The sequence below is a fragment of the Peromyscus californicus genome, unplaced genomic scaffold, assembly GCF_007827085.1.
Source record: "Peromyscus californicus insignis strain IS unplaced genomic scaffold, ASM782708v3 Scaffold_3__1_contigs__length_106647218, whole genome shotgun sequence".
Classification (NCBI taxonomy): Eukaryota; Metazoa; Chordata; class Mammalia; order Rodentia; family Cricetidae; genus Peromyscus; species Peromyscus californicus.
The window spans coordinates 79,445,808-79,470,449 of NW_026294551.1; the positions used below are offsets into that span (position 1 = coordinate 79,445,808).

A 24,642-nucleotide genomic window follows, 5' to 3' on the forward strand; every position below is an offset into this window, starting at 1 on the left:
AGCTTTCAATCCTCCTGTTTCAGCTTCCCAAGGATTACAGTTGCATACTGCCATACCCCACTGTCCACAATACCACTTCTGTCAAGGGGCACTCTGCTCCTTTACATCCAACACCTTACCTGGGGAAGCTACCATCTGTCCCAGACTCAGGAACACCCCCCCCCCCAAAACTGGGGTGGGGCCCTAAGGGCAAATAGAAGGTCAGTATTTTATAAACTTAGCCAACCAGGAGAGGACTTACACCAGCAGGATTTCGATACATGTGCTGAGATGCTCCAGGGAGTAGCTTGAGACCCTTTGCAAGTCTCTGGTCCAGTAGGGAGAAAGCTGAAGGCAGATCCTGGAGGCCCCAACACAGGCTGCAGCGACCACAGAAGGCTGGAATTTGTAAAAGATATGATCTGAAAGAGAATTGTAGAGGGTGTAAGCACTGGAAAGCGTCTCCATGGAGTCTTCTGCTTGGTCCGCCCAACAGCAGACAAATGAGTCAGTTCAAGGAAGGGCTATGCAATGCTGGCTTTTTACAAACGGGGTAAGAAGAGACCAGGAACCCATTGTTGAGTCTTAAAGGTTTTGGCGTTCAGTCTGTGGTTTCTGGCATCAGCCTAGAGGGACAATTTTTCAAAATGTCTACAGCTCCCAGAATGCTGTAAAGGTGCTTGCTGATGGGCTACAAACAGAACCACAAAGATTTCTATTCTTTTTTTGATATTATTATTAATAGACAGAGTCTGACTAAAGGTTATGTGCATAGCAACCATGTCTGGTCCTTAGCAGACACTGGAAATTGGATGAAAACCAAATGAATGGCTGTACAAGTTTGATATTCATAACTTTGTCTAGGTTTATGAAGTAACATTAAAAAGATTAAATCACATTTATTTATGTTACTGTGTAGGCACATGAAGTGTCTGATATTCATACATGTGGAGGTCAAAGGGAGTTGATTCTTTCCTTGCACCAAGTGAGAGTCAAGGATCAAACAGCCCCATCTTTCCACTGAGCAATCTCACCAACCCAAGAAATTTTATGTTCCATTGAGACATCTGAAGCTATGGTGAATGGATACAATGAGCATTCCTAAACTTTTCAATGATGATACTCAGGGTCCAGTGCATTACTATCTGTTATCAATTGCTCATAACTTTCAATTACTAGAAGTTTTGCCTTTGAAAGTATCAATTAGTTAGAGTGGTATAATTAGAAGTAGAGTCACAGAGTCAGACTTCCAGCTTCAAATGCTGTCAGTGGCCTTGGGGAAGTGATTTCACTTCTTGAGTATACATTTTCTCATTTATAAAATGGGAATGACTGAAACTACTTTGAAAGGGGTCTGTCTTATTAGGGTTACTATTTTTGTGATGAAGCACCATGACCAAAGCAATTTGGGGATGAAAGGGTTTATTTGACTTATATAGAGTCCACTGACGGAAGCCAAGACAGGAACTCAAACAGGCCAGGAACCTGGAGGCAGGAGCTGATGCAGAGGCCATGGAGGGGTTACATTCTGGTTTGCTTCTCCTGGCTTTTTCACCTTGCTGTTAACCCAGGACCACCAGCTCAGGGATGGTACCACCCACAATGGGCTTGGCCCTCCCCCATTGATCACTAATAAAGAAAATGCCCTACAGACTTGCCTACAGCCCCATCTTAGAGACATTTTCTCAGTTAAGGCTTCCTCCTCTCCGCCTCCCTGGCTCTGGGATTACAGGTGTAATGTCTGGCTTTCTATGTGGGTTCTGCATGTTGAACTCAGAACTCCACATGCTTTCACAGCAAGCACATTATCACCTGAGCTGTCTTCTCAGCCCCCAAAGAAGCCAACTTACTGCTAACGTAGATGAGAAGAACACTGTCACCTCCCCACAAACCCTATTTAATCTGTGGTGGCAGCTGTTTGGGAACGAGCCACTTGTGAAAACTTCCCAGGTGAGCTGCTAGTCTCTGGGTACCAGTGGCTTTTGTGTAAGCTGCTATTTTGTTTATGTATTACTCTGCAACTCTGGGTATATCCTTGCATTTCTTTGCAAAGGGGGAGTGATATGGGTGTGGGGACTCTGGGCATGAAAGAAGACCCTCTCTGATTGACACCCCTCTTGAGCCACTGCATCCCAGCCCCTGGGCTCCCCCCTCCCCCCACTGCCTCTGTGCCCTCACCTTGCAGGGTAACTTCCAGGAAGTAGTGGGCATACTCCTTCAGGCACTCTTTGGTCTTTCGGAGGCAGGTGGTGGGCCAGGTGTGGCAGTGGTGGTCCTTCTGGCTGATGGAGGCCAAGAGGTAGTAGTCCAGAAAGTGGGCAGGTGTGGGCAGGCAGAGGTCCCAGCTGAAAGCCTCCAGGAGCAGAAGTTCTGTGGCCAGCAGCTCCTTCTTAGTGAGGGAAAAGTTTTGGCTGCTCAGGATCCTCGTACTGTTTATCTGCTCCAATTTGGGCACACGGTCTTCTCTGTCCTCAAACTTACCTACAGTGAGGCAGAAGCAGAATTTACCTGAGGAAACCGAACCCCGGACAGTAATTTCTCCCCTGGGATATGGGGACGGCATTGGCAAAAGTGACCGAAAGCAACAGGCAGGAAGAACTACCTAGGAACAAAAGGACACATTTGGACCGCGAATCTCCACGCCATCACTTCCTGCTGTGTGATCAGGATGAGGTGTCTCAATCTCTCTGTGGCCCCAGCTGTAAGGCTTTTGTTTGAGCCCACGAGAAGATGCACACTAATGCTCAGATAGGTGCCAAGAACATAGAAGGTGCTGGAGAGCAGCCACAGGCAGCCTTGAGGTTCTAGGGGCGAGGTTCCCACATTCCCTGTCCAGCCCTCACCAATTCAGGCAGAGTCATAACGGCCTCAAGTCTGACCCCATCCTTCTGTGTGCAGAAGAGCCCGTCCGCTGCTCTCCACTGTCCTCTATGGGACTCATAGTCTAACCATATGTAGTTTTAGTTTGGGTTGCCTAGGACACAGCTTGCTTGGAAGATGAGTTCAGAAAAGAGCAGCAAATTGGGGAAGGAAAGAGGGAAAGGAAGAAAGCCCCAAAGGAATCATTAGGAGGTGCTGCTGTGGACAACGGGAGCCTGACCATATACCGGGGTTCTGAGAGATGGTTAAAAGTGCGGGCTTTAGGCCTTGGGTTATAACTCAATAGCCAGAAACAGAGGGGCTTCTCCTGCACTGAGGGTTCAGACCAGAAGCTCCTGGGAGACATGGCAGGCCCACTTTGTGAGGCTCTGCAGGCTGGAAACCTCCAGACTCAGCACTCCTTTCTGGGGGTACCACTCCACATCTGGCAGTGGACCCCACCACTGGCAGTTCTTCAAAAGCACTGTGTCTCCTGGCCTTGTTTGCACAGCTCTATAGCCTGGAATACCTGTCTTTATCCCCTCTCTTCACTCGGCCAAGCTTGGTGTCCTTCACCTTCCTTCCAAGTTACTGCCTCCGGTAAGCCTTCCCCAACTGAGTCCCTTGAGAGTCAGCCTTGGCCTGGTCACCTGTGATCTCTGAATAGCCTTATAGGGTGCAGAGGAGCTGCTGAGCAAATGTGTTGGGAAGGGCACAAGTACCTTTGTGTACCTGCTCGTGGCTGTGGCAAGTGACTCCCTGACCCAATTCGTCACCAGCTTTTCCATCTCCCCAGAAAGGTAAGAAGTACCCACCCACCCGGGGCTGCTCTGCAGACACACCCATTCCAAATGCAAGGATGCCACTGCAAAGCGAAATGAAACTCTGGGCAGCCCAGGATCTGTCTCATTAGGGAGCCGGCAACAACCCTCAAAGAGGGGAAAGATGGATGGACACGAATTCAGAAGCAGAGCGGGGAAGTGGATATACCACAGGGAGGAAGCAGAGACTACTCTGGTCAAGGGCAATCTCCTCCCAGAGCGCAGTGTGTGGCTGCAATGGTGCTACCTGCGGAGCATGCACCCCCACGGAGAGCTGGCAGAGGTAAGGGCAAGGGCAAACTGTCCAAGGGGGAGGAGCTTCTTCTACAGCTGCGATCTGGGACCTACTGGTGTCTGCAGCCTCAGATCCAGGCCTTCCTCCTCATCAGCAGGATGCAGTCCATGGACCAATGACCCTCCCCTGTGGAGTACTCTTTAATTCTCTCTCATCCTGTGTCTTTCAAAGCTTAGCTGAAAGGCCATGTTAACATGAATCACTACCACCAGATTCTAAGACCTCCTGTAGGTAGACAAATGAATGGATGGGTGGTTCTCTCTGATCACTGGAATCCAATACTGTTTGTACTTTCTCTGGGGAGTTTAATATTCCCTATGGTTTTCTCCAATGACCATATATTTATTTAACTTTTTAAGTTTAAAAATTTTCTTTTTAAGAATATTTTTATTAGTCTTTTCATTTTTTGTTTTATTGAGACAGGATCTTTTTTTTTTTTTTTCAAGACAGGGTTTCTCTGACCTGGAACTCACTCTGTAGCCCAAGCTGGCCTCAAACTCACAGAGATCCACCTGCCTCTGCCTCCCAAGTGCTGGGATTAAAGGCATGCGCCACCACTGCCTGGCATGAGACAGGATCTTATTATATAGCTGTGGTTGGCCTCGAACTCACAGAGATCCACCTACCTCTGCCTCCTGAGTGCTGGGATTAAAGGTGTGCACAATCATACTCTGCTTTTTAGTAATTTTAATTGTGTGTGTGTGTGTGGGGGGGGTCTGGGTGGCTGGCTCTGTCTGAGTGTGGTTATGTGAACATGACTACAGGTGCTGTCAGGATCCAAAGGGTATCAGATCCCCTGGAGCTGCAGTTAAAGATGGTTGTGGGTTCTGGTAACCAGTCCTCTGCAAGAACATCACATGCTCTTAACCACTGAACCATCTTTCCAGCCCCTGACCCCTTTTCAAGACAAGTCTATTCAGTAACTACAAGAGTGCAATAGGCAAGATCACATATTTTAATAATCATGTAAAAGCTGCTACATGCCCCCCCCTCAATTGCCCAGCTTTCCCTGAACCTTATACAGAACTGAGCTAATCTTGGCAACATATACTAACAGATATGACCCCCCCACACCCAATTTTGTGCTAATCATTGAGTTCGCACCCTCCCACATATAAGGGAAGTGATCTACCACTGAGTCACACCCTTGTCCCCATGAGGTTTTTTTGGGGGGTGGGGTGGGGAGGCATAAAATGGCAGGGTATTCAGCCCAGGCAGGATGGTACACTGTGCTCAGGGTGGCCCCGAGACCCTGGAGCAGCACTGCTGGCAGTCAGCCATCTATCTGGAGGCACCAGCTGATGTCTTCAATCAGATTAGTTTCCTCTGCTCCTCCCTGCTTTTCAAACCTTTCAGAGCCTTGCTACCAGGCCTCAGAGGATTAACCCCCAAAGGAGGGGTCATGGCTTAGGGAGAAGGGATCTCACTTCCCGGGCTCCCTCTACTCCCCATACAAGTGGGGAGGCCTCTTGGGGACCCTCCACACTGCAGGCGACAGCCAGGCAGGGCTGGGCCTGCATCCTCAATGAGTGTGCTCTGGTGCTAGCGGCATGAAACCCTCCAGGCCGTTCTTTTGTTTATGACTAGGAATATACCCCACGTGGAAAGAGAATGATCTTGCAGAATGGAAAGTGCTTCTTCATTAGCACCCAGTACACAGAATGCACCGTGCCTCACCATGCTGAGTTCTCAAAGGAACCCTAAGCATCCCCAGGGCTCAAAAAAAAAAAAAAAAAAAAAAAAAAAAGGATGGGAGATTTGGTCTTTATCCCCAGAAGTGGCTTCAGAATCCCTGCTCCTTTTTCCTGGCCACAATGACTTCAATATACACATTGTTATCCAACATACATACACTTAGCAGTCAGGAATAGCTCTGAGTTGCCTAGCAGTTCACGTGCCCAGCAGACATTACCTCCCCTCCTCCCACAGCCTTAAGTGGCCTAGCCCTTTGTCCCGGGTGCTGCCACCACCAAGCACCATTGCACTTAGCTGCTTTCTCCTTATGAGCAAAATGCACAGAAAACAGTCGCTTATAAGTCTTCAGGGCTGCTCCCGGAGAGATGCTGGGACCCAAGTGGGAGTCAGATAAAGGCCAGGCTCTCCTCAACTTCCTTGGTACACTTTTGATTTTCAAAGCCTTTTACTCCATAGAAATGAGAGGATGAGGACCACACCTAACCCTTCACCCAGCTGCAGACAGTTGGTCCATACTTACTCCGTTTCTGTGTGTTGTACAGAAAATACAGGCATTGCAGGTTATAGATGGGATATGCCACTACCCCCAGCACCCAAGCATCTCCTCCTGAAGACATTTTCATACAAATGCCAAGACATTAATAACACTAATACACCAACCCCTAATGCAATAACTTCTCTTTTGTTTTTGAGACAGGGTCTCATGTAGCCCAGGATAGCCTCAAATTCACTATGTTGTTGAGGCTGTCCTTGAACTCTGGTCCTCTTGCCTCTACCTCTCAAACACTGGGAGCGGGGCGGGGGGGGGGGGGGTGGGTGGGTTGGGGGGGATATTACAAACCTGCATGCAATAACATTTTAATGTTCAGTCCACATTTGATTTGCTCCAGGCGTTCTGAAAACATATTTACTATCCTCCTTTGTTTTGGATCCCAGAGCCGAACTAGGTTCACACCAAGAGTCTAAAATCTTTCAGTCTTAAATCTTAGTGTTTTGAGAACACAGAGTCCAGATATATTTTAAAGTGTTCCCCATTCTTGATTGGCTGGATTGTTTCCTTGTGGATAGATACATTTTGGACAGTGTGCAGGAAAGCATAGAGGTGCCCAATCCTCCTTGCTGAGTCATACTGGGATTTACAGATCTAGTCGGGTGTATCCCAGCAACAGAAAGCCAGCTTGTATTGCTTGGCTAAGGTGGGGACATGGGTTCTCTCGGTTCTAAAGAGTTCCCACTTTGCCCGTGAAATTCACAAGTAGCCAAGGTGATACCTTGAGACAAAATGTCCTGTTTTCTCCACAACTTTGTCTCACTGGCTTGTCAGCCATGGGTGAAGCTTTCCTGGATACATTGTTACACCGGAGCAGAAAAGGCTGTTTTATATATGTTGTCATTTCATTTACATTTTTTTCTTTTATTTTTTTTTCCTTGTCTCAATTTTAATAGTCAAGAGTCCTCTTGACACTGTTCCGAGATTAAAAACAACCATGGACTTATAAAGGAACTCACGATGGCTCCCAAAGGTCAGGTATGTAAGCAAAGTACCGCATATGTCCATTTTCACACCTGGCTAACTGAGTGGCAACCCCAAGGCCGGTGTACAAAGAGCTGGGGTATTCATGGCAGGTCACACTAGTGGACAAAACAGCCAGCTAGTGACCAGAATTCCAGTCCATTGATCTAAACACCCCCTCCCCCAAAGCATTTACTTTTTCTAAGATAGGGTCTCTTAAACTAGACTAATCTGAAACTCACTATGTATCTCAGGCCTCACATTCATGCAATTCTCCTGCCTCAGCCTCCCAAGTATTGGGATTACCAATGTGAGCCCCCATGCTTGGGTTGGCTTAGGCTCATTTTAAAGACATTTATCTTGTATGTACGAATGTTTTGTCTGCATGTATGTATGTGCATCACAAGCATGCCTGGTGCCCTTATAGGTCAGAAGAGAGCCCTGGATCCTCTGGAAATGGAATTATAGATGACTATGAACCACCGTGTGGGTACTGGGAACTAAACCCAGGTCCTCTGCAAGAGTAACAAGTGCTCCTAAGTATGGAGCCATCTTTCCAGCTCCATTGGCCTAAACTCTGAACATTAGGCCACAGTGGTAAGATATTATTGACCCTGCTTCAGGCTAGCTTGGCTTTCCTTCCCTGCCTCCTCCCCTGGTGGTGGTGTGGGGGCTGGTGTGAGACAGGATCTTACTACATAGCCCAAGCCTTGAGCTCTTAGCAGTTCTCAGGCATCAGACTCCAAATCCTGTGCTTACGGGTTGGGGGTGGGGGAATCTCTCTTCCTCTCACACTCTTCCTCCTTTCCAGTGTGAGTGTGTGTGTGTGTTCAAATGTGTGCACATGCGTTGTGGGATATTTGAACAACATGTGTGCACACATTTGAACACTGAGTAAAGGTGTATTGCTATGATTGGTGTAATAAAAAGCTGAACAGCCAGTAGCTAGGCAGGAGGTATCGATGAGATGTCTGGTGAGGGAGAGGAAGAGGAGGAGGAGGAGGAATCTAGGTGGAGGGTGGGGATGTGGGGGGGCAGAGATGCCATGGAGACGTGGAATGAGTTGTCCATGTAGAATGGGAGAGAGGTAAAAGCCACGTGATAGAACACAGATTAATATAAATAGGTTAATTTAAGTTATAAGGGCTAGTGGGACAAGCCTAAGCTAAGGCCGAGCTTTCATAATTAATAATATATCTCCATGTCAGTATTTCAGAGCTGTCTGTCTGGACAGAAAAAGACTGCTTACACACACGGGTGTAGAGGCTCAGCAGATATTAGGTGTCTCCTTCTACCACTCCCCACATTATTTGTTTTTTGAGTCAGGGTTTCTCACTGAACCTGGAACTTGAACACTAGGCCTGAGTGGCTGGCCAGTAGGCTCCAGGGACCCCGTCTCTACCTCCCATCCTCACAGCTCTGGGATCACAGACACATGCTCCAGAGCCTCCCTTTTACTCCATACAGTGTGGAGTAAAAAAAAATCTGAAAGCACTGTACTCACCGAGTCAGCCCCTCAGCCCCAGCTTTTCCCTTTAGAGGGGGAAAAAAATAAAATAAGACTGTGGTTACAAACTAAAAACCACATTACAGGAAACTGACCATTTTAAAATGTACAGTTCAGTGATATTACGTACTCGACAACAGCTGTAGCCATCACCACCCCACTTGTCCGGAACCCAGCACCTTGCAAACCGGAAACTCTGTCCTCATGAAACACTAGCTCCTGATTTCTGCCCACTTCAGTCCTGGCGACTGCCATTCTTACTGTCTCTATGACTGGGGCTTCCCTAACGACTGGCTAGTCTGTTGCTACTTACTTGTCCTGGCAATTGAGCCACAATGAAGCCTCGATCAGAGCCAAGAGAAGCAACATGGTTAACTGCTGTTCAAAAAATAACTCACCTCTCTATTCTGGAAAATTTATGCCATAGGAACAAGAGTTAAAAAAAAAAAAAAGCAAAAACAGGAAGAAGAAGAGAATGTGTTGTAATAACCACTGGGAACGCATTACTCAGCTTCAATAGTCATGGTATTTATCTATCTACATTGCCTCTGAAAGAAAAAATTTGTAAGTTTAATTTTATTTTGCACATATGAATGTTTTGCCTGCAGGTATATATGTGTACCACATGTGTGCCTGGTGTCCTCAGAGGTCAGGAGTGGGCATTGGATCCCTTGGAATAAGAGTCATGGGTGGTTGTGAGTCACCCCGTAAGTGCTGGGAAACAAACCCAGGTCGTGCGCAAAAAGGAGCCATCTTTCCAGCCCTGCTAAAAAAAATTCTTAAACAAAAACACAGACTTAGAACGAGGTTCTAAGAAACTTCAGTAATTGGCCTATCCCTGCTGCCCAGGTTCCGGCACAGTCCTTTCTCAACTGTTCAGGCTGCACCCAGTTAAGCTCCAGCATTGTTTTGTGGTTGGCAGGATACTGGACTCACTCGAGATACCTGTTGCCCATCCAGGTTCTAAGCCGAGGCTCAGAGGAGGCCAACGTTTCTCGGCTCAAAAGAACTGGGTTTTAAAACAGGCAATGGCTGGCAGTCCTTCCCTCTAAAGGCAGCGATTCTGAAAACAGAACCACCTGTCATCAGGGACGTTTTTCTCTCTGAAAAACAGCTCTCCCTCCGCTCCTCTGAGAACAAGAACCACAACTGGATCAGGAGTTGGGACTCTGTGGCAACTGGTACGGTTGCAGCTGGTTGCCTCCCGCCCAGCACGGTGTTGATGAGGGCAAGAGGGGAGCTGGGTCAGAGGGACAAAAAACTGCTTCACTATCATCCTGGCTTGGCCTCATGCCCGTGGGTATCCTGACATCTTTCCAGGTAAATGTGGGAAATACCAAGCAGCAGAGGCAGGGCCCTCACAGGCCTCACATGGAAAGAGCACTTGTTGCTCTTGCAGAGGTCCTGGGTTAGAAAGCCCACGGCCAGGTTGTAACCCTTGCCAGGAAGGTGAGGCCAGGGTCCCAGGAGTGGCAGCCTAAGCAGGACAGGCTCTCAAGAAATCTTTGAGATATCAATTTTTTTTTCTTCTTCTCAGATTCTACCCTCCTCAGAGGAGAGATGTGGTCACCAGCAGGGGAACAACTCAGCCAGGTCTTTACAGCAGTGGAACCAGTGACCAGAGAGAAGACCCTGGAAGATACTCTCCCTCGAGTCTCACGTTACCTAGCCCCACTCCAGTTATCACTGTGTGAATTTGAGCAATTGAGCTGATGCCTCACAGGGCAGGGGAGTGGGCTCAAGGGACATCCCAGGGAACATAACAAAGGAACCCTGGTACATGGGAGGTGCCCAGCAGTGGTAGCAGCTGCTGCTGTATTAGTTACAGAATATGATATGATTTTTTTTTTTTTCATCAAATGGGCAGCTTTGAGAGACCTGTCAGTTAGGCACAGGTGAACTGTGAGTGTGGTGGCTAATGTCAGAAGACACTTTCCTACAGGTTCTGAAAAGGGTGTAGAAATCATCCCAACAACAGGCACCTTCGGCTCCAACGCGCTGTACAGTGGTGCTGGTGAGGAGAGTGGACGCTACACTCCCAGCCTCCTTCCTCAGGTATGGCACCTTGCACTCGGCCGGTTGGTAATTACCAGGCCCAGAAGGGAGAAGTGAGACAGAGGGTAGTGCTGGGTTCGACTCTCTCCCCAGATCCATGTCTCCTCAGGGATGGGATTTCTCCCAGCTGGTTAGAGCAAGAGACGAGAGTCTGCCCACCAAACTGGGAGCTACAGGAGGTGGAGGACACCTGGTTCTTAGCGGCAAACACGCCCCCCCCACCCTCCCCACCCCCACCCCTGCATCCAAGCAGGATTAAGTCTGGCTGCTTGCTCCATGAGGCCAGGGCACACATCCTCCATGAAAAACACCAGAGCATAGCTTCTGGCCTAAGGATAATACTCAACAGATAGCTCTGGTTTTCTTTCATAAATGGTTCCAAAGTCTAGAATTTTCTATACCACAAGCATGGACCTCATATACACGCTCCCAAGGCAGCCCAGTTTCCAGGAATAACCCTGTGGGTGCAGGCTTCCCACAGGCGTGGGTGTGAGGCCAGCTGCTGCCTCTTCCTGTCTAGCCACTCTGTGCTCCACAATATTTTCACCTCCCGTTTCCTTTATGCTAATGAGCAACTGAATTCCAAAGCTTTTCTGGGGAAGACCTCTAGGGTCAACAGGTTTTAGCTTATTCTACACACAACAGAACTGAAGTCAAAAGGGGGACTCACTACCAAGATACTTTCTGTAGTGAACAAACCCTTCAGCCCACCTGAAAAACACACACAACCAACCCCAACCTTTTTGGCTTTTTGTAGTTAACCGAGGCCGTTAGGAAAGGTGCTTCCTACTCTTCCCCAAGGGAGGCACAGCCAGGAACTGGGACACAGGCGGAACAATATGGCTGAAAAGCCAACCAGACAATAGCCCAGAAACCACCGGAGGGCATCGTCCTCAGAAGAGATCCGTAACCACGTGGCATGCATAGCACAGAGGTCAAAAACGCACCGATGACAACCATAAGGTGTCAGAGGCTCAGCCAGGTCACTTTCTGGCATATGTACTCTGGGTTGAGTATCAACCCCTTGGGTCTATGCTTTCTGCTCTGTGGCATGGGAATAACAGAGTGAGTTAGGGATGCACTTAGAATGGCATTTTTCTAGATCTTACTATATCCAGAACTAGCCCCATCCTCAGTTACAGATACAATGGCAGTTAGGTTTCTGGATGGACCTTGATAAAAGGGACAACGAAAGCCAGGGACAAAGAGAGAGAAGCACCCCCTCCACATCAGTATTTGGTGATCTCTGGGAAAGAAAGAGAGCTGTGATAGCCACAGGGCTTGGGGCCCAGGCAGCACCCAACCCCACTGTTCCTATGGTCCTGCTGCAGCTGGGTACAATATCTCTGGCTTCTGTAAAGATCAGGTTAGGGATGTCCTGGAGGAACAAACTTTCATTACCAGCCGACTTTGGGCTTTGGAGCCTTGGGCATATCTGGCAGGAAGGTGGCCTTGGGACCCATCTGGCTGGGCTGCCTCCTCCCTTAGGAACAAAGAAAAAACTCCCTTCCTTCCCCCATCTCTCTTACAAGCAAAGCCACTCTGTCCACGGCTGTCTCCAGTGAGTGCATACAGCAGGCTGGATAAATAATGCATGAATGGACCTACGGACGGACGGATGGGTGGAGGAATGAGAAGGAGCACATTTCCGATGGCCTGAATCAATTCCTCAGTCTCATTCGGGGGAAGAGCCTAAGGTGAGGCTGTGACTGGCTGTTTTCTTCAAGAGGAAATTGTGGAAATGCCTCTCAGGGTTTGTGGTGGCATCTAGCCAGCTGGGTCACACACAGGCTTCCCTTCTCACTGCAGGGACGTCGCTGCCTCAGGATGTAGAAATAGGAGTGATGACTTCACCGGGCAGCTTCAGCCAATCCCTGGTTCCATTGTGTCCTACTTTATAGGTGACCCAAATAATTCCACTGACCGAAATCGAGCATTTTAGGACAGGAGCCCATTTGTCACGTGCACAGCTGGCACAGGGTTTTGGGTAAGTGCTTTGTGTGGAAGAACCGAGTCCCAGCGTGAATGACGCTCCTTTAGTAGCTGCTGAGTAGTTACTGTCCATTCTCACTTGCGGGCACTGCCTCTGGACTGTGTCTATGGGGCGTCTACTAACAACAGCAAGGCTTTCTAGTGGCGGGCCAAAGGTGCAGACACCAGAGGTCCTGGATCCTTCGTTCCAACATCTGCTGGGAGCAGAAAGAAGGAACAGGAGGGGCAACCTGTCCACTGCTGGAGGTTAGGAGGGGAGCCACTTCCAGACACGGGGATAGTCCTGAGGGCCGATGCAGTCGGTGTGGGTCTGTGGCTTAGAAAGCAGAGGACTCGGGAGCTTGCACAACCTGTCTGCTGACCTGGGTATTCTTGGTACTGCCAAGCACAGATGTCATCCATCGGGTTGAAGACAAAGGCTGTTGCTGTGGGCCAAGCCCCACCAAGCCATTCCAAGACATTTACCTGGTCCCCCTTCCAACTAACCTAGGTGTGTCTTTTTTATACAAGTTATCTAGTCCTTGAGCCTTGGTTTCCACCTCTGTTACGTAGGGAATATAACACTTACCTCTTCAGGGTTTGTTTTGGGAATTAAATGAGTCAAAATGTATAAAGAAGAAAAAACTTCACATAGCACATAAATTCAATAAACATTAGCAATTCCATCTCTCACAGAAGGTTAACCCACCACCTACACATTCTGATGATGCGGACAATATAGTGAAGCAATAAAAGACACTTCCATTTTTTTTTCTTGTCTTCTAAATTTCCACAAGAAACAAAGACCACTCTCCCACAGAGGCAAAACATCTTTAACTCCTCAGAAGGCAAGGCACGCCTGAAGGGAAGCTAGACTCCAGAAGTGGCAGAATAAAACTGCCAGAGAAGGTTCCAGAATGTGAGACTGCTGAGGCCAGGAATATCCTGGCATGAACCTGCTTTCACAAGTGCCCACAAGTCAGGAGACGTCAGATTTTCCTAGAAGAGTCCCAGAAACCCCATCGTGCTGGTGACAAAGAGGAGACTTTTCCTGTCTAGACATCAAAATGCTTGTAATTAAAATTAAGACGTGAAAGGGGAAAGGCAGTACACGCTCCCCAAAGTCAATCTTAAAACTCTATGCTGATAGAACAAACACAGAGCAATGAGTTCTCATCTCACCGCCAGGCCAGCGCATTTCCCCTGAGTATGAAATTTTTTTTCTTTTTTTTGGTTTTCTGAGACAGGGTTTCTCTGTGTAGTTTTGGTGCCTGTCCTGGATCTCGCTCTGTAGACCAGGCTGGCCTCAAACTCACAGAGATCCGCCTGGTTCTGCCTCCGGAGTGCTGGGATTAAAGGCGTGCGTCACCACTGCCCGGCTTCATGAAATGCTTTTTAATACTGGCCAAAACAACCAACCATATTAGCTAGGTGGTGATGGGAAGGGTCTGACGAAAGGGAAGCTGACGTGACCAAGGCTCACCCCTGAGGCTAATGAAACCTTTACTTGAGCATCCCAGAAAGCCATGTCAGGGCTCTGATCTAGAAAACCCCCAACATGGTTTTCCTGGAGAGCACAGGGTATAATAAACAAGGCCTTCTGGGCTAGTCTTTCAGGATGTCAGCAGGAAATAGGAAAATGGGGTACAGGGGAGGTAGTGGTTTAGCAGTACATTGAATGTGTAGCATCTGGAGGTCCTGGGTTCTATCCCAAGCCATCAAAATAAAACAACAGGAGAATGGGTGTAAGATAGTCTTGGCATTAATAAGGTGCACAATGTGGTCAAGATGCCAATATTTGGGGCTGGAGAGATGCCTCAGCAGCTAAGAGCACTGGCTGCCTCTACAGAGGACCTGGGTTCAATTCCCAGTCCTGACATGGTTGGTGGCTTACAGCTACCTGCAACTCTAGTTCTTAATATTTTTTAAGATTTATTTATTTATTTTATGAGTGTTTTGTCTGCATGTATGTATGTATGTATGTATGTATGTATGTATGTGTACCATGTGTGTGCCTGGTGCCTGAGGAGGTCAGAAGATGGTGTCAGATCCCCTGGAACTAGAGTTACAGATGGCTGTGAGACACCCTGTGGGTGCTGGGAGTCAAACCTGGGTGCTCTCTAAGAACAAGTGCTTTTAACCACTGAGTCATCTCTCCAGCCCCCTGATGCTCTCTTTTTGCCTCCATGCACACAGCCAGCCACCCATGGTACACAGAGATTGGGGATGGGACCCATACACATAAAATAATGAAATCCAAAAAGACATTTTAAGAGATACAAATATTCACCACAGAGGGACTCTGTAGCTGAGCCTAGCTCCTACCAGCCCTCAGGTAGCATAGCGCAGAGAGGGGGCCCCTGTCTCCAGTGTTCTGTATTCTCCCTTAACAGCAAGGGCACATTGTTCTCTTAGAAGGGCTTGCTCTTAGCACGTGTCCCGAGCTCTGTTGGTATTGCAGGCCTAAGCCTGCATCTTTAGGAGAGTTTTTTCAGACGATGAGCAACTTGAAGATAGGGGCTTAGTTTGTTTTATGGACCACTCCCTATCAAGCAGGTACACAGGTTCAGGGTGACTAGTCTTTATCCAGGGATGCTGTGAACATCACTTCCATTCAGTATCACTTCTCTAGAGTCCACATCATTCCTAATAGAATGGAGTGTGTGTGTGTGTGTGTGTGTGTGTGTGTGTGTGTGTGTGTGTGTGTGTGTGTGTGTGTGTTTAACACCTGTGTGCGGTGGGAGCTACTGAACACTGCATATTCAATCAGTTGAAATCTAATACTCCTGGGGGGGGGGCGCGTAGGAGCTACAGATACTCAGAACCCCAGTTCCCAGACAAACCAGTCTGGGTTCTTAACCTGCTAAGGCATTTTGTACACTTTAAGAGCTTCGGGCCCAGTCAGCTGTCTGACAGGCAGCTCTCACACAAAATCCCTCCCCTGAAATAGCTCCAGGCCTGTCAGCCGGCAGAGACGGGAACAGGAAATGGAACAATCACCGTGTCCCCTGCCTACGGGGCTATCATTTTTGAGCCGGTGCCGGGATCTGTTCTGCGCAGCTCTCAGCAGACAGGCCACCCCTTCCAGGCTGTGTGGCCACCACCGGAATGGCACCACTGAGAAGAGGAGCTGCAGATGCTGTAGCAGCCCTTGGGTGACACCGGTGACGGGAAAGAGAGAAGACCCCCTTGTGACCCAATCCCTAAAGTGCTGAACCTTTCGCAAGTGATCCCCATGGCAGGACAAAGGAGAGGGGGTGTTCCTCCTGGTTGCTTTTCCAAGACTTATGAGGAAATAGTAAGTTGTTCCCTGTATTTTCAGGGTCTGTTTCCTTTCGGACTTGGGTTTGACTCTAGTAAGAACTCTGACATCTTGCCAGAACCCTTGAAAAAGATCACCTGGAAAAAGATCACCCCTTTGCTTCTAATGCCCGCATCAGCGAGAGCCTTGGAGGCATCTCAAGCATTCTTAGCTGGGGGGGGGGGGGGGGGGGGGGGGGCGGGGGCGGGGGCGGGGAGCTGTTGAGCTCAGTCTCCTCAGGCTTAGTGCTTCCCTGCCCACCACAAGGGATTAAGACTGCTTTCAAGTTTCTGAAATCTTCAGCAAGATCTCCAAAGGGTGGCCCCCTCCCGCTCTGTTGCCAGAGCGGCAGCTCAGCTCGGCAGAGGCAACAGTTTGAGTGATCAAAGCAGGGGGGAGATGCTGTGAGAGGGATGCTGGGGTTGTGTGAAGGTGATTTCCTGGGAGAAAGCCAGGCTTTTCCTGTAATCTCCTGAGACCCTTAAGCCGGAGCCTGGCAGGCATCAACCTTCACTGGTTTCTGCCTGAAGAGACACGACTATTGATTTCTGCTTTAAGGAGCCTTAAAAGTAACTAGTGTCGTTCTCTTCCTTCTCTGAACATCACAGACAGAGCCAGGAACATGTGCAAAATGGAAATGCACCGCAGAGGGCCAGCCACCAGGACACCCTGGTGAGAGCCAGGGACAGGCAGACACACCACTCAGGTTTGACAACGTATTGCTTAGGTGGAGAATGTATTGAGGGGAGTGGTACATGTACCACTTGGGAGGATGAAGCAGGGAGATGGAGAGTTTGAAGCCAGCCTGGACTAAATAACAACTTCCAAGCTAGCCTGTTCAATAGAAAAAAAAAAATTCCTCAAAACAACAATCAAAAAAGGATCACCCTCAGGAGGCAGAGCCAGGCGGATCTTTGTGAGTTCGAGGCCAGCCTGGTCTACAGAGCGAGATCCAGGAAAGGCACAAAGCTACACAGAGAAACCCTGTCTTGAAAAACCAAAAAAAAAAAAAAAAAAAAAAAAAAAAAAAAGGATCGTCTAGACCTAGCTCTTAGTTCAATTCAAACTCTTGCGAGTGCGTGCACACACACACACACACACTCGTTTTTTTGAGACAGAGTTTTTCTGTGTAGCTCTGGCTGTCCTGGTACTCTGTAGACCAAACTGGCCTTGAACTCAGAGATCCACCTGCCTCTGCCTCCGAAGTGCTGGGATTAAAGGTGTGCACCACCACTGCCCAGTTGCCAAAATATTTTTTAAGGATTTATTTTATGGGTATGAGTGTTTGCCTACATGCCTGTAAGTATACCATGTGTGTGCAGTGCCAGAATAAGGCATCAGGTTCCCTAGAACTAGAGTTATAGAAATTATGATCAGGTCGTCACTGGGAACCAAACCCAGGTCTTCTGCAAGAGCAGCAAGTTGTCTTAACAACTGGGCCACCACTCTACTATCCCCTGTCAATATCTTAAACATGCATACACATTGTGTGTGTGTGTGTGTGTGTGTGTGTCGGTAGTGCTGGAGTTTGAACCTGGGGCCTCACACATGGCAGGCAAACACTGCACCATGAAGCTATGTCTCCAGCTCCTCACTTGCCCTATGTGGGACAGGACTTCCTCTTACAGACTCACGTAAGTATGCCGTGATGCAGGGAACAAGACAGTGGCCACCTGGCTGTAAAGAGCAGGGGAAACAGTGGGTGCCAACCGGAAGTTCATCAATGCAGATATCATTAAATAAATGCGGCTGATAAAATGGGGGATCACAGACAACCAAGGGCAAAAACTGAAGAAAGCGCTTTGTGTAAGAACCCATTTAGATACAATTCATTCATTCATTCATTCATTATTGTGTGGGCCCATGCATTTACTTATTTATTTATTGACTGACTGATTAATTGATTATTGTGTGGGCACATGTACCACACATGCATGTGGAGGTCAGAAGGCAACTTTGTGAAATCAGTTCTTCCTTTCCACCCTTATGTGGGTCCTGGGACCCAAACGCAGGTCATGGGGCTTTTTACAAAGTGCTTTCACCTGCTCCCTGAGCCACCGTCTCTCAGGCCCCAGTTAGGTGTCTTTATCCTGATGGGTTTTGTTCTTTGTGATGGTCCCATTCTATAAAGTCACCCTGAACACCGAGCCACTGCCTTTAGGGGGAAGACATGGGGTGAGGGGTCCCCATGAACCTCTGACAACCACATTTCATCCGTCAGTCACTACACAGCTTACCTAACTTTGAATTGTTCCCACTGAACACGCTGTATGGATGACTCATTAACACTGAACTCGGGGCAAAAAGCACAAGTAACGCCTGACAAAGAAACACATGTACCTTCCCGGAGAGGCACAGCACAGCTTTCCTGAGCAAGGGAAACAGGGCGACAGCCTTGCAGGACTAGGTGTGGGGACATCTGAGACAGCAGAGCCATCCATAAAAACTCACGAGCATGAGGAAACCCAGCCCTAACCGGAACCCAGAAGAACTCTTGTTTACCACAGAAGAGGTGACACAAAGGCAGAGCGCGGCCCCTTTCCATCTCCGCTGGGAATACACACACAGGACAGTTAACAGCTTCTCCAGCTCGGCCCATGGGCGTGAGTGGAGGCAACAGCATTGATTTTTGCTTATTATATTATTATTATTTTAATGAAGGCTGGGAGTGTAGCTCAGCAGTAGAGTGTTCGTCTAGCATACACAAGGCCTTGTGTGTGATTCCCCAGCACTGGGGGTGGAGGGGTGGGGGTCGGAGTGTTGTTAGACAAATTCATAAGCACCAGAATCAACGAATAATGAGGATCGGCCGACTGTATGTCAATACAGACAGAGAATATTTCCACAAAAATATACCAGCTCAATTTGTAGGAAGACACAGAAGCCTTCTAGAGGTTTCCTCCGTCCAGTTAGGTGGACAATGATTTTATTTTATTCTTTGGATCTCATTTCTAACTGATAACGCATTTCTAATTTTTTATGATTGATTATGTATACAGTGTTCTGCCTACATGTAGGCCTGCAGTCCAGAAGAGGGAACCAGATCTTATTATTACAGATGGTTGTGAGCCTCCATGTGGTTGCTGGGAACTGAACTCAGAATCTTTGGAAGAGCAGTCAGTGCTCTTAACCACTGAGCCATCTCTCCAGCCCGCATTTCTAATTTTAAAGACCTGTACTGAGGAGATGAACCCCTGTGCAGGTAAGCTACAATTGACAGACTCACTCTAGGCTGAGGGACCCTGGCTAAGAAAGGACCGCCATCCAGACAGGGGTCCTTTCCTGACAGAGATCACATGACTGCTTCCCACTCTTCTCCTGGGGAGGGGCTAGGGGCTGACGTGAAGGCCATTGAAGAACTCAGCCTCACCTGTTTAAAACTAAGGTCTGGGGCTGATGAGCTGGCTCAGAGGGTAAAGGCACTTGCTGCCAAGCATGAAGACCTGAGTTTGATCCCCAGGACTGGGGCTCAGGATGGAAAGTGAAAGTTGATCCTTGTATGAACTGTCTTCTGACCTCCACCAACACACACACACACACACACACACACACACACACACACACACACACACACACACCGTCAGAACTTGACCCTGAGAGGCAGAAGGACCATCATCCCACTACCCCCACCTTCCATGGCTTTTCAGTGGTCAGCTAGGGGCCGGATGGGCTTCCAGCCCACAGGAAACCACTCAGCAGTGAGCACTGTTTTCCCAGGGACGGTGTGGGGTCTGGAAATGACCACAGAAGGCAACAGAGGTCTGTGCGGACAGAGCCTGTGGATTGAGACGAAAGAAGGGCAAAGAATTGAGAAGACTGGTGAGGGGCCCCGGCACCGCATTTACTGGGGGTTTACGAGGATATGCTAACCCATGGCTTGTCTTCCTGCTAGGAAATGAGAATGGTTTCTCTCTTCCCTCCAATTAGGAAGACACACCATGCTCACCTAGGTCAGGAAGAATAAAAACCAATTTGTGGATATAGACTCTGAGTACAGGGGGAAATTATATACACAGTTTGTATATATAATTAAAAAAATATTATTGTATACGGGTACACAGATGTGTTCATGATGTGTATATGTAAGTATGCAAGCCATGGTGTAAGGTCAGAGGGCAACTTTGTGGAGTGCTTTATCTACATTAACGCCTGAGGTTCGAAAACTCAGGTTGCTGGGCTCAAGCCGCAGGCACATTTACCCGCTAAGACATCTCACCGGCTCTGTAGATTTTTAAAAATTATTTTTTTTTAATAATAAAAACTTCTTTCATTTTTTTTTCTTTTTTTTCACCATTAGGCCTTACATCGAAGGCCGAGGGATCTTGACACAAAGGCACTGGCCTCTCTGGTTTTCTCTCCCGAGTAACTCCCTCTGGTTCCTGTCCAGGGCTAAGGATTCAACAGTTCCGTTCCTTTTTTTCTTTTTTGGCTTTTCGAGACAGGGTTTCTCTGTGTAATCCTAACTGTCCTGGAACTCACTCTGTAGACCAGGCTGGCCTCGAACTCAGAGATCCGCCTGCCTCTCTCTGCCTCCCGAGTGCTGGGATTAAAGGTGTGCGCTACTACCTCCCAGCTCAATCTAGTTCTTTGAGTCAGCTCCAGGTGACTTCAGGGTCTCTGGAGGGTTCAACACAGACTTAACACAGATCTGGAAAAGGGGTTCAACTGAGACCCACACCTGAATGTTCACAGCAGAAGCATAAAAGTGACAACCACCCAATAATCTTCGAGCAGAGGGTTGGTAAAGGGACTGCGTCATCCACAATGGACGCGAGTCAGCAGAAGAGCTGATACGTGCTGTACCATGGACACGGAAAACACTGTTCACATACTGTACAATCGATCCTTCCTACATGAGAAGCCAGAACACACAAGTCCTACAGCTAGAAGGCCGGGGAGGAAAGGAACAGCAAACGCCTGTCAGGACACGTGCTTCATCACTGAGCTACATCCTCAGCCCTCTTTTTACCTTTTTTGTGAGACAGGGTTTCACTAAGTTATCCAGGCTGGTCTTGAACTCACTTGTAGCCCAGGATAGCTTTGAATCTGCCTAACCCTCTGGAATATTTGTGATTTCAGGCTCAAGTTGCTATGCTCACAAAGATTTTTTCTTTTTTTTCATTTTTTAGTTTTTTGAGTAGGATTTCTCTGTATTCTTGGCTGTCCTGGAACTCACTCTGTAGACCAGGCTGGCTTCCAACTCAAGAAATCCTCCTGCCTCTGCCTCTTGAGTGCTGCGATTGAAGGTGTGCACCACCATTGCCTGGCTGGAATTACTTTTAAAGGGATAAAAACTGTTCTAGAGCTAGACAGAGTGGCAGCTGTGCACTACATGGCATGGACGCACTACATACCACTGAACTGTACTCTTTAAAAATTATTAAACTGCTGAAATTTATATTATGTTATGAATTTTACCTTAAACATAAAACAAACTAAGAAAACAAGCTGTGTGACTTTGGGGTGAGTGACAAAGCCTCTCTGAACCTAAAATCACAGGCATATGACATCATGACCACACATGCTGGTTGGGTGGACCCTGAGGAGGGCCTATGGAAAGAGACCAGCACAGAATGAAATGGGCCTCCTGTAATGGTTATTAGGATGTGCTGGAGCAACTTACCTGACATTTGGAAGTTTCCATGTTGTCAAATGATCCTTTTAAGTAACAAGAACACCAAAAAGACAGTTGGGGGATGGAGGATGGGTAAGATGAAAGATAAAAAAGGAAGATGACCCTACTCTATAGTATTTTGTTTTTGTTATTGAGATAGGGTCTCACTATGTAGCCCCGGCTGACTTAGAACTCACTCTGTAGATCAAGCTGGCCTTGAACTCACAGAGATCTGCCTGCCTCTGCCTCTACCTCCCCAGTGCTGGGATTAAAGATGTGTGTCACCATGATGTTTATTGTTTGGGATTTTTTTGTCTTTTTGCTGGGGGTGGACACTAGGGCTTTGCACATGCTAGGCAAATTCTCCACCACCAAACTCTACCCAAACCCCGTATCATATTTATAGTATGAATCTATCCTGTGTGGAGGTAGAAGACAAATTAGTCATGGAGACTAAGGGGCCACTTTGCCATAAGTTGACTGCCTGATCACCTAAAGTTCTACTTCTTTTATGAGAGCCTCAGGACCCTAGGCAGGAAGAGAAGTTCCATCTATGCAAAAGCCCTAATCTGGAAACAGCTTTGTAAACCTCAGATTTTGGAGTTGGGGAGATGACACAGCCAGTAAAGAATACCAAGGTTGGATCGCCGGCACCCTTGTACAAGTGGCTGTGTGTGCCTGTAAACCAGGGCTGTGGAGGTGGGGACAGGCGGATACCTGGGGCTTCATGGTCAGCCATTCTAGTCAAATGGCAAGCTACTGGTTTGGTGAGAGACCCCATCTCAAAAAATAAACTAGAGATCAGCTGAGGAAGACACCTGAAGTCAAGCTCTGGCCTCCATATGCAGCTGCACAAATGTGCACACGCACACACACGTGCACACACACACACACACACACACACACACACACACACACACACACACACACACACACACGTATACACCTACACATAAAACCCTGAGAACCTGGGACTGGAAAGATGGCTCAGTGGTTAAGAGTGTGTTTGCTCTAGCAAAAGACTCCAGCAGTTTGGTTCCCATCATCCACATTAGGTAGCTTACAATCACCTGCAACACCAGTTCCAAGGAGATCCAATCCTCTAACCTCCATGGACACCTGTACTCATGTACACACACACACAAAATCTTTAAAAAAAAAAAAAAAAAAAAAAGCAAAACCCTTTGAATTCACAGGTGGGGACAGGGAGGCCGGGTTTTCTTATCTCAGAGTAATTTGACACTGAATCAGCAGAACTCCAAGCTTCCCTAGGCAAGGTGACCCACCCTACCTACCCCTGTGGCTGACAGTGAGTCCAGGAAAGAGGGGAGGGGCGAATAGGATTTCAGGCTGTCACAGGAACTTTTCTTTCCCTGAGCCCTGGAACATATGGCAGGTGTTCTGAAAACTCCATTTCTGCCTCCCTAGGCTGGCTGAGGCCCATCAACATGTGGGGAGGGGGGAAGGGGGGGCGGCGTCTGCCTCTCCATCTGGAAGGCCCTCTTCCTCCACCATGGTAACTGCAGCACAATGGAGTCTCCAGTGTGAGCCTTACATCCAGGCTCCCCAGACAGACGCTGGGGGAGAACTCCAGGGCCCCAAGGAAATCTAAGTCTCCTGCCCCCAGCAGGCCTCGATGCAGTCCACAGATCACAGAAGCAGCAGGCCAAAGGCCATGGTGTGCCTGAAACACGAAGCCTGTGTTGCCCTTCTCTGATGGAGACGTCTCACAGGCCTCTGCATCTCTTCCTGAGATGATAAGATGCTACAAAAGGCTGGGCTCTGAGCAAAATTAGCTCCCACTGATAACTTGCAAATTCTAGCTGGTCCAGATTAGAGACAACTTACAATAGGGTGGAGGTCCTAGGGGAAAATAAGACAGGGTTTGGGAAATTTGAAAGCCACTCTCCTGCCAGGCACTGTGGCATATGCCTGAAACCCCAACACTGGGGCGGATCACAAAGTTTGGGGGCAGCCTGATCTATACAGGGTCTTCCAGACTCACTAGGGTTACATAGCAAGACCCTGTAGTAATATTAGGTATGTTTTCAAGGTCAAAGAGATATATTTTAGATAGACAGGTCATCTTCAAACACTTCAGAGATCTGCAGAATATAGCATTTAAGATGTTTTAATAACATAGGTTCTTTTTTTTTTTTTTTTTAAATGACTATGAGACATGTCTGCTCCTGGCAGCACCAATCTACTTCAGAGAAGATGATGGGCATCAAAGAAACTCCATATGGAGTTTACTTTCTTTGTGGCAAAAGATAGCCACTGGGCAAGAAAATGCCCTTGCCTCAACTGCTGACAGTATGCTGTCCAAATGAACAAGCAGGACACAAAAGAAAAGACTGCTGAACCTTGCCAAGACAAGGTAGGACAGCTTCACAGAAAAGTCTGTCAGATATGCTAGGCCTGTAGGCCAAAGATGAATGTACCAACATTGCAGAGGAACCTTGGGTGACTATCCAGGCAGCCAGCTGTTTCTGTCATTTCTCATTTTTTGGAAGTCGATTGCTTGTACTTCCTGCTTACTCAGTTAATATTATTTCCTTCTTGGGTCTCTGATGGAGTTGATAGTTATAGTTTTCCTTGTTAACAAATTCAGAAAAGAAACTCACTAAAGAGATGCAAAGTGTATAAATTTGAAAGACATCAAAAGATAGTTTAGGGTTGGTAATACAAATTAGGATAGAAAATGAATTAGGTATAACATTTTGGATTCACCAAAATAGGATAAATAATGGAGTATTTTTCTCTAAATTTGTCATATGCTTATGGACTGGACATTGCTAATGTAGTTCTTGACTATATAAATTATATGTAGTTATTGCATTTACTGTATACAGTTTTTCTTATATTAGTTATAACCTTTATTATTTTAGACAAAAAAAAAAGGGGAAACGTGGTGATATATTGTTTGTAATATAGGAAATAAAGCTTGCCTGAAGATCAGAGGACAGAGCCAGCCACAGAGTTAGCCATAGAGATCAGGCAGTGGTGGCACACACCTTTAATCCTAGCACTTG

At 47.6% G+C, this 24,642-nt stretch overlaps 1 protein-coding gene across 1 annotated transcript in view; it reads right to left on the reverse strand.

Moving 5' to 3' along the window:
• The window catches only part of Ccnjl (cyclin J like), a 58,606-nt gene that overhangs the window by 4,159 nt on the left and 29,805 nt on the right, over window positions 1–24,642 (reverse strand). The window contains exons 4-5 of the mRNA XM_052758622.1: window positions 2,158–2,460; window positions 242–401 (exon numbers count right to left, since the gene is read on the reverse strand). Of these exons, the coding sequence (XP_052614582.1) occupies window positions 242–401; window positions 2,158–2,460 (463 nt within the window). The remainder of the gene's footprint in view (window positions 1–241; window positions 402–2,157; window positions 2,461–24,642) is intronic.